Below are 10250 nucleotides of genomic sequence, written 5' to 3' on the forward strand. Positions count from 1 at the left end.
GCCAAAGATTTTTAGTCGAGTTGCACCGCAGACTTTCGCCATCTTCATCCCGTGTATGAGAGCCTCATATTCTGCTTCATTGTTAGATGCGTTAGGAAACGTCATCCGAAGGATGTACTTCAACTTGTCGCCTTCAGGTGATATGAGTACTACTCCTGCGCCAGCTCCTTCTAGTCTTTTGGACCCGTCAAAGTTCATGGTCCAGGTTCTCGACAAATCTGAGGTCCTGTATTTTGCAACTCCATCCACTCTGCGATGAAGTCCGGCAGTATTTGCGACTTTATTGCTTTTCTTTTTTCATACGTGATGTCCCGCGGGGAAAGTTCTATTCCCCAAAGGGAGACACGACCCGTAGCTTCTGGGTTGTTCAGTATATTTGACAAGGGAGCTTCATTGACCACTATGATCGGATGTGCCGAAAAATAATGGCGCAATTTTCGTGCTGTCGTGAACACTCCATATGCTATCTTTTGGTACTGAGGATACCTTTGTTTTGAGGGCGATAAAACTTCGCTAACGAAGTATACTGGCCTCTGCACGCCGTGGAGTTTTCCTTCTTCTTCCCTTTCGACAACTAGCACCGTGCTCACCACTTGGGGCGTGGCTGCGATATACAGCAGGAGAGGTTCCCTTTCTTTTGGCGCCACCAAAATTGGTGGTGTCGAGATTGTGCGCTTCAAATCCTCGAAAGCTCTGTCGGCTTCTTCGTTCCACTGGAATTTATCTCCTTGCTTTATCAAAGCGTAAAATGGTAACGCTTTTTCACCCAGCCTAGCGACGAATCTGCTCAAAGCTGCGACTCGCCCAGTTAGCTGTTGTATTTCTTTCAACTTTGTTCGCTTCCTCATTGTTACGATAGCTTGTATTTTATCGGGATTTGCTTCGATCCCTCTTGCTGAAACTAGAAACCCCAGAAGTTCTCCTGGGGACGCCGAAAGAACACTTCGTCGGGTTCAGTTTGAGGCAGAACTTATCAAGGTTGTCGAAGGTTTCCTTGAGATCCTCGATCAGCGTTGCCCCCTTTTTTGATGTTATAACGACATCATCGATGTATACTTGCACGTTCTTCCCAATCTGTGTCGCCAAACACTTCTGCATCATCCTCTGATATGTTGCTCCCGCATTTTTTAGACCAAAGGGCATTGTTCTGTAGCAAAACACGCCGTAAGGTGTAATAAACGCGGTCTTTACTTCATCTTCTTCTTTCAATCTGATCTGGTTATAACCAGAATATGCATCCAGGAAGGAAAGACGTTCACATCCAGCCGTGGAGTCGATAATTTGATCGATCCTCGGGAGGGGAAAGTGATCCTTTGGACAATGTTTATTGAGACACGTAAAGTCGACGCACATGCGAAGGACCTTAGTGTTTTTCTTCGGCACCAGCACAGGATTTGCTACCCATGTGGCTTCTGTGAATATCTCTTTGATAAAACCAGCTTCTTGCAGTCGATTGATTTATGACAGCATGGCTTTGCGGTTTGGTTCAAAACGCCGCAAAGGTTGTTTGATTGGTCTCGCTAATGGATCCAAGTTTAGGTGGTGCTCGGCAAGTTCCCTGGGTACTCCTGGCATGTCAGCTGGACACCATGCGAAGATTTTCCAGTGCTCACGGAGGAACTCGACGAGCGCGCTTTCCTATGCGATATCCTTGTCGTTTGCGATAGATGTCGTCTTTTTTGGGTCTGTCGGGTGAATCTGCACCTCTTTTGAATTTTTCTCGGTACTGAAAGTTGATTCTTTGTTTGGCCTTCCAACGTCTGGCAGTACGTCGTAATCAGTCATGCTTTTTGACGCCAAGTACTCAGCTTGCATCCCGAAGGTTTCTGACAACCGGTGAAAATCCTTGTCGCACTTATCGGCTAAGGCAAAGCTTCCTTTGACTGTGATTGGTCCCTTTGGTCCAGGCATCCTCCACAACAGGTATGTATAGTGTGGCACCGCCATAAATCTAGCATATGCTGGTCGTCCCAACAGAGTGTGGTATTGCGACGGAAAATCCACGACTTCAAATTCGAGCTTCTCGATTCTATAATTTTCTCGGGTCCCAAACTGAACGTCGAGATTGATCTTTCCCAATGGATAACTTGGTTTCTCTGGTGTGATGCCGTGGAACCTTGTGTCTGTTGGTTTCAAGTTTGCTAAGGATATGTTCATCTTCCTCAATGTATCTGCATACATAAGGTTTAAGCTGCTACCGCCGTCTATGAACACTCGAGAGACATCAAATCCCGCGATAATCGCCGGCGAGAATAAGTGTTGACTGCCCTGGTCGAGGAACTTGCTGCGGATGATGTGCTATTTTGAAGCCGATTTCTTGTCCTGACCAATTAAGGTACTCAACTATTGGTGGAGGCATTTTCTCTGCCATAAACACCTGTCGTGAGATTACTTTCTGAGCTCTATTTGACGGCCTTCCCTTCTGAATCATCGACACTGCTCCATTGGAGTTAGGATCAACGTAAGGTGGTGGTGCAGGTGTTGCCGCTATTCTGAGCTGATGCCGATTGTCGCGTAATCGCGGGAGGAGGCGGCAAGTGAATCTCGCTTCGGGTTCTCGAGGATTTCTCTGTGCTGCCCGCGCATTAGCGTTCTCTGCATACCGCAACATTGCTTGAAAATTTCGACAGTCTTTACGCAAGTGCCCTGACTGTCTTTTACCGTTCTTTGTCGAGGAAAAAGTGCATCTGACACGGTCCATTCATCATCTCTTCAGGGGACACGAAAGGCCTTGGGAACCTAGGCCCGCTATTTTGCCTGTTGCGTGAATCATCCCTGTTATCACCTCGCTGTTCATTGCTTCTCTGGTAATCATCTCTATTGCTTCCTCCTGTATTTGTCCGAAATCCTGCCGAAATTTGTCCTGGAGCGTCGTAGTTCTGGTATTGCCGAGGAAATCTTCGCCTCGGTTGATAGTTTCGACCACGGTCCTCCTCGCGACTGTGCCGTTTGTTGTGGACAGCGTCTTCTCCATCTGCCCATTTATTTGCTATCTCCATTAACGCGGATACTGTCTTTGGATTGGTCCTTCCCAAGTCCTCGACAAAATCTCCACGCCTGACTCCTGCGACAAACGCATCTATTGCTCTCTCGTCAGATATATTTTCTGCCGAGTTTTTGATGATATTCCACCTTTGGATGTACTTTCTCATTAGCTCATCTGGCTTTTGTCGACATGCTCTCAACTCCTCTAACGACGCGGGTTTTTTGCACGTGGATCTGAAGTTCTTAACGAACACATCCTCGAAACTTTCCCAGCTGTCGATGGATCCTGGAGCGAGTTTCTTTATCCAAGATCGTGCGGCTCCACTTAAATGTACCTGGATGCTTTGCATAGCTGTTGCCCTGGTTCCTCCTGTCAGCTTCACCGTCTCCAGATAGTCGACTAGCCAATCCTCTGGATCTTGGAGGCCGTCGAACTTTTTGAAATTATCGGGTAACTTGAATCCTGAGGGGACTCGAGTTTTTCGGACTCTCCTCGTGAAGCATGGTAAGCCGCACATATCCTCGTCATTAAGTTCTGGAGATTGCCGATGATCCCTTCTGCTTTGCCGCGCTCTGTCGACCCTTGCTTGTGCTGCTGTGTCTCTTGCTCCACTTGGTCCTTCAGGTGCTGCCGCTGTTGCTGCTGCAGGTCGTGGACTATTTTGCCTTGCCGCTCCTTCGGGAGGCGTTGATACAAACGCTGTCCCCATAGCTCCAACTCCTGCTACCGCCATATTGTACAGTGTTTCCCTTGGATCACCTGGAGGTGGTTTAGATGCAAGGATAAAAGCATGTGTTGCCATATACCCAGCCTCTGGTGTCTTAGGGATGATGTTTCCTCTTGTATCTATCGACATAAAGGACATGTCGAGGTTTTGGACCAAGTGCTCTCTTTCTGCTTCGGGTATGTGTTGCAGCCTTGATCTTGCTCTGTTCCGCGCCTCCCGGTGGCTATCACCCGTAGTTCTAGATTGTCGACTTAGATCTGCCCTTCTCCTGCTGGATGCAGAAGCTGCCTCCTTTCTCCTGTTCAACTCAGCTGTCTGTTTTTCCAATTCCCTGGCAGCTCGTGCGAGCCTATATTGATATGCTTGTAATTCCTCTGGTGTGGCCGTGGTGGCCATTGGTTCTGTACCGTTCATAGCTCTCGCGGCTCTGTCCCACGCTGCTTGCGGAAGTTGAACTCTATCTCGCGGCTCTAGCCCGATGTATTTGTTGCCCAGGCCTTGGCGCAGATTGGAGGGATCGACGTATGGATTTCCCAAACTGTCGAAAGCCTCAGATGTTTCCTCTTGATCTTCAATGGCATAAATCTGATGATACTTTGTATTCAGATCTATGTTGGGTTTGGTGACATCATCGTTGAGATTGATGAAGACCTTGCCCACTGTGAGAGATTTGTCGATGAAGTCGTAACTGTCGACATCGCTTGAGCCATCGCTTATATATGAGTCCGCAGATGACTCAAACGACATATCGTTGAAGATCTTGGCGAGTTTCTCTCTTGCTCTGGTGCTGACGTAGCGTGTCGCCGAAGTTTCTTCTTCTCCTGACTCGGTTGACGATGCATAGCTTGAAAAATCAGAATCGACCGCCGACGATCCCGACGAAACCGGAATCTCGACACGATACGATCCTTCCTTCTCGACGCGAAAGTGAAACCTTCCGAACGTCATCTCCATGGGCTCCGCCAGATACGCATATGCATCCAAACGGGAGGGTGGGTGAGGAACAAAATCGACAAGACCAGCAGCGATCTGTTTACCTCGATCCATTGTGTTGCTTGCGGTTGACGATGTCGAAGATCTTGAGCGTGCCATCGAGATCAGATCCTTACGCCTCTAGTTCCCACAGACGGCACCAATTGACAAGGTATCAACTTGTCAATGCCTATGGATTGTAGGCTAGGGTTTTAGTTGGAAGTAGAGGGCAAGTAGATCTCGAAGGTTTCAGCCGAAAAGTACTCGACGATTATGAAAACTAGGGTTTGCAGACAATGATTCGATTATCTTTTCGTCCCTCGCCTCCCCCTTTATATAGGAGGTGGAGCCGAGGGATTCGTGCTATACAAGTTACAGAGTCCGGGACGGTTTCTAACTCATCCCGCCAGATTACAAATAACACTTCCTATTACAACTCTTGACTTTCCTTGATATATCTTGGGCTCCCGAATCTTCTTATTCTTCGGGTAGTGGGCCTTCAGTAAACCCCGGGTACTATCTTCGGCAGGCCCATTTGGGATGCCTATGTCACATGCGCTACCTATGTGGTACAATGAGTTATGGGATTCACTATTCAGGACACCCAGCTGTGCTTGAAGGATATAGTGATTCGAATTGGATCTCAGATGTAGCTGATCTGTACGCCACAAGTGGGTATGTATTTACCTTTGGAGGTGGCGCAGTATCATGGAGATCTTGCAAGCAAACCATATTGACGAGGTCAACTATGGAAGCAGAACTTACTGCTTTAGACACAACCACTGTTGAATCAGAATGGTTGCGTGAGCTCTTGATGGACTTGCCTGTGGTTGAAAAACCTGTTCCGGCAATCCTTTTGAATTGTGACAATCAAACTGTAATTGTCAAAGTGAACAATTCTAAGGATAACGCGAAGTCATCAAGACACGTCAAGAGACGTTTGAAGTCTGTCAGGAAATTGCGAAACTCCGGAGTAATAACTATTACCTATATTCAAACAGACAAAGGGACTATCACGTAATGTGATAGAAAGTGCATCGAGGGAGATGGGTTTGAGACCCGTTGATGTTACACCATAGTGGTAACCCAACCTTTGTGATCGGAGATCCCGTGAATTAGGACCTGGGAAGAACAAGCTAGTGGTTTAATTGAGGAGAGTATAATGTAACCCTCTCTATGTGAAGATGCACAACTCTCAATTGCTGTAAGGCAGGTTGGCAACAAGCCTTAATGTGTTTATGTTGGCTATATTAGCAAAGATGCTGTCCTACAGAGCATTCTTGAAATAACACACCTATATGAGTCCGATTGTTAAACGTCGCAATCTATGAGATTTTGGGTGATCTCTAGTAAACTCATGAAGAGACCACGAAGTATGACGCATATGCTTCACCCGCGGGGTAGGCTACTGGCAGCCATGTACTGGTCATGACTTTGAGTGAAACCCTGTTCACGCAAAACTTGCAATTCAAGGCTTAGTCCATTGTTCAAGTGTGAATGGATGTAGCTTAAGGTTCTAGGCGGAAGTTCAACTTAACAGTCTCCGCTGAAACACTGGTATATAAACAAGCAGCGAGTATTGGTAATTCTCTAAATGGGGATTTGAGATCTGGTGGGGGATTGTTGAAATATTGGGCCTACACTTAGTGGCCCATACTAGATTTCAGTTTTTCCTATAAATCTCAAAGCCCACATAGTGGAAGCCTTGTGAGTTTGAGCCCAAGTTGGTGGCAGCTCACTAGGGAGTGGCAAGAGGTGGGAAGTTTAGTCCCACATGGAAAGTTGGGAGGAAGTTAGACCACCTTATAAGGTGGGTTGTTCCACCACTAGTAAGTGAGTGAGAATAGGAGTGCTACACGCGCGCGCTCCTCCTCCTCCTCGCTCGCTCGTCTCGACACGTCACGACGCGCACGCCGCGCTCATGGTGAGTGGATTGAGCCTCGAGCCGAGACTTTCCTTACTTTTTGCAGCTCAGGAAAACGAACAGAGTCCTAGACGGACGCGTCGCAGTTAGTTGGTTCGGGTCGCTCCCGGATCGTGGGCTATCTGTAACCGACTCGAAACGTTCGTGCGACGTGGGTGTGGCCCACGTTGCCTAGGGTTTCCCGAGCCTATATAATCTCTTGCCCGGCTACCGCAGAAACACATCTAACATACGAATTAGGGTTTCCACCTCTCTCTGCTTGCGCCGCCATCGTAGCCTACTCCATCCCGCGCGCCGACGTGCATCAGCGAACGGGAGAGCAGGTCTCCGGAACCGCTCGTCCTTGCGATCCTGTACGGGAGAGAGCGAATTAGGTTTTTGGGAAGCGCTCTGCGCGACTGCTCAAGCTCTTCATCACGGGTCGCCTTCCGTCCAAGTCGGGCGGTGCTGCCTACCGTCGTCTTCAACGCCATCTACTTCGACCCGTCGTCCCCGTCGTCAACAACGTTGTCATCAACAACGTTACTGCCGCGACATCATCTGCTACACCTCCACCGCCACCTCCACCAGATCGGTACGTGCGACATATCTCGATCTGTTTAGCGATGGATGTTGTACTGTTTGCTATGCTACTATTCATGTTGATCACTACATCTAGTATGTTCGAGTTTCACATGTTAGTAGTTACTGTCGTCATGCTTAATATTCTGGAATTAATCATGGAAATTGTGCCTAATTATCCAACATGAGATGCATAGGGCGGCATCCAATATATAGTGCTCTGCTCGACCTCGTGACGACGCTGACTGCTAGCTAGCCTGCGCATCCTGCATGGGCTGGCTCGAGGTTTTTTTTTTTTTTTGAACTGGGTGAGCTTTATTCATTAGGCAACCAAAGTTTTACAATCACGCATGAGTGAACCCATCAGGCACGACAGGACGTTCTCATGCAACACACTACACTCACTCTTGCCTAATTGCGCTAAATCATGCGCCACTATATTGCTCACCCTAGACACCTTGCAAACTTGCACTTCCGGTAGCAAATCAAGCATAGCTCTTGCCTCCACGAAGAGGCTCCAATTCGACGAACGGTCCCTGTCCGGGGATGAAAGAACATCTACAATCCTGGCGCAGTCCGTCTCAAGAATTCCAGAGTATTGCGGATTTGCAGCGAAGTATCTGATGCCTTCCAAGAGAGCTAGAATTTCAGCCTCCTCCGCGCTAGCACACAGCGACAGCGTTTTCCAGGCAGAATACAGAACCCGTCCTGTATCGTTCCTTGCCACCAACCCAGCTCCCCCCGGAGCATTTGGCGAGTTCCAACCGGCATCCACATTAACCTTGATCCTCCCAGGTCCAGGGGCTAGCCAATTCGAGGGCGCTTCAGTCCCCATGACAGGTGCAGGCCTATTCGCCGCAATAGCTGACTTGCCTTTAGGGTCCGATTCGGGAGTCCCTGGTTGGAGAGAGTCCACATAGCTCTGAAGGAAAGACACAGACGCCGCGATGGAAGCCTTGCCGTCACCATGTACTGCATTATTTCTGTGATGCCAAGTGCGCCACAACAGGAACAGGAGCTTGACCCGCATGGTTGTTGTAGCTCCATCAAGAAGAAGGAGAAACCAGTTGCGTCCCGTATAGCGGAAGGCCTCCTCGGCCGGCAACCTCCAGACGCTCCGCACGCCGTCACGAAGGGCTCGGGCCAAGGTACAGCGCACCATGGAATGGTGGGCATCCTCATTCTCGGAGCCGCAGATGGAGCATATTGGCATGATACGCGGAATGCGTCGGTGCAAGCTTTCAGTCACAGCCAACGAGTCAGTCCAGATACTCCGTTCACCATCGGGTTCGTTGCTAGATTGGCCATGACTCAATGCCTGGGTTTTGGGCTGCATGCCAAGTCGATACGCGCTGCGAACAGTAAAGACGCCGGATGGCTCTGGGTGCCAAGCAACAAAGTCATCTGTCTGTCTCCGCGGTATCTTGAGCAAGAGTATAGCTTCTGCATCATGAGGGAAGAAGTATTGCCGAATGAGGTCCTCATTCCATGTGTTCGTCACGGGATCAATCAACTGAACTACCCATTTGAGACGACACCTCTCCTTCATTCCGGACAGCTTGAGATTATCTGAACGTGGAAGCCAGTTATTGATACGTCCATTTTGTATCACTATTTTATATCATAATTTACTGTTATTCATTGATATATTTCATATTTAGAGGTGATACTTATGTTATTTCATCTATTTTGCATCTTTCTTGATTATTGGAGGATCGTGCACCGGAGTCAAGATTCTGCTGGAAAAAGCGTCGTCAGAATGCAATATTTCGGAAGATCAACAATGGACAGAAATTATATGAAAAATCCTATTTTTCCAGAAAACGAAGGGAGCCAAAAGGAGGAGCCGAGGAGGGCCGCCATTGGCCCCCCTCATAGGCCGGCGTGGGCCCTACCCTGGCCGCGCCGCCATGTGGGGAGGGGGCCCACAGCCCCCTCTGGCCTCCTCTCCTTCGCGTACATCTTCGTCCCGAAAACCTAAGCTCCAGAGGATAGTCGCGAAGAGTCACGGCCGCCTCTGCGGGGCGGAAAACACCAGAGAGAAAAGAGCTCTCCGGCAGGCTGAAATCTGCCGGGGAAATTCCCTCCCGGAGGGGGAAATCGACGCCATCGTCACTGTCATCGAGCTGGACATCATCTCCATCACCATCATCATCATCTCCATCATCATCACCACCGTCTCCACCGCTGCACATCGTCACTGCTTTAACAATTTGGGTTGGATCTTGATTGTTTGATAGGGGAAACTCTCCCGGTATTGATTTCTACTAGTTATTGATGCTATTGAGTGAAACCATTGAACCAAGGTTTATGTTCAGATTGTTATTCATCATCATATCACCTCTGATCATGTTCCATACGATGTCTCGTGAGTAGTTTGTTTAGTTCTTGAGGACATGGGTGAAGTCTAAATGTTAGTAGTGAATTATGGTTGAGTAATATTCAATGTTATGATATTTAAGTTGTGGTGTTATTCTTCTAGTGGTGTCATGTGAACGTCGACTACATGATACTTCACCTTTATGGGCCTAGGGGAATACATCTTGTACTCGTTTGCCAATTGCGGTGTAACATCCCAAGTTTCAACAATAACAATCAAGAAAGAAAGTTTCCCAAACTCAAAATTTGCAATTAACAAAAACTTTTTCTATGCATATAGTGCCACATATAGTTTCATGCATTTGAGTGAATTTATTTTGTGCAGTTGCCATGATGAGTGTTAATATGATGATAAAGTGTGCTAAAACCCTAAACCAAGATCATCTAACCCTAATTTGAGAAGAAAAGAAGAAAATGAGAAAAACCTATTTCTCCCTCACATACACATTATGCCAAATTGCAAATCTTCACCCTAGGCCATAATTGCTTGCTCTCTTGCTTGTAGAATACTTAAATATGATAAACTAACACAATTGCATCATTGAAACAAGAATCAAACCAAATGAAATCTCAAAATCTTCACACATATGATAATGGTCATATGTCACCAAAATATTTTCTTCACTACTTTACCCCTCTGGTTTTCTCTATTCTTAAACTAAACTTGGTCAACCAAAGCCATGTCATCCAATACCATGTCA

The 10250-nt window shown here is 47.6% G+C and overlaps 1 protein-coding gene across 1 annotated transcript; it reads right to left on the minus strand.

Annotated features, from left to right (window-relative positions):
• Positions 1-7492: 7492 nt before the first annotated feature.
• Positions 7493-8383, minus strand: LOC139833883 (uncharacterized). Its single transcript, XM_071824250.1, has one exon. The coding sequence runs from the start codon at positions 8381-8383 to the stop codon at positions 7493-7495; it is 891 nt and encodes a 296-aa protein (XP_071680351.1).
• Positions 8384-10250: the final 1867 nt, after the last annotated feature.

This window comes from Lolium perenne, chromosome 7 (assembly GCF_019359855.2).
Source record: "Lolium perenne isolate Kyuss_39 chromosome 7, Kyuss_2.0, whole genome shotgun sequence".
NCBI classification, from domain to species: Eukaryota; Viridiplantae; Streptophyta; class Magnoliopsida; order Poales; family Poaceae; genus Lolium; species Lolium perenne.

What these genes read in the sequence shown, in the direction of transcription:
- LOC139833883 (XM_071824250.1), bottom strand. Translation starts at nt 8,383, where the DNA reads ATGCCAATATGCTCCATCTGCGGCTCCGAGAATGAGGATGCCCACCAT.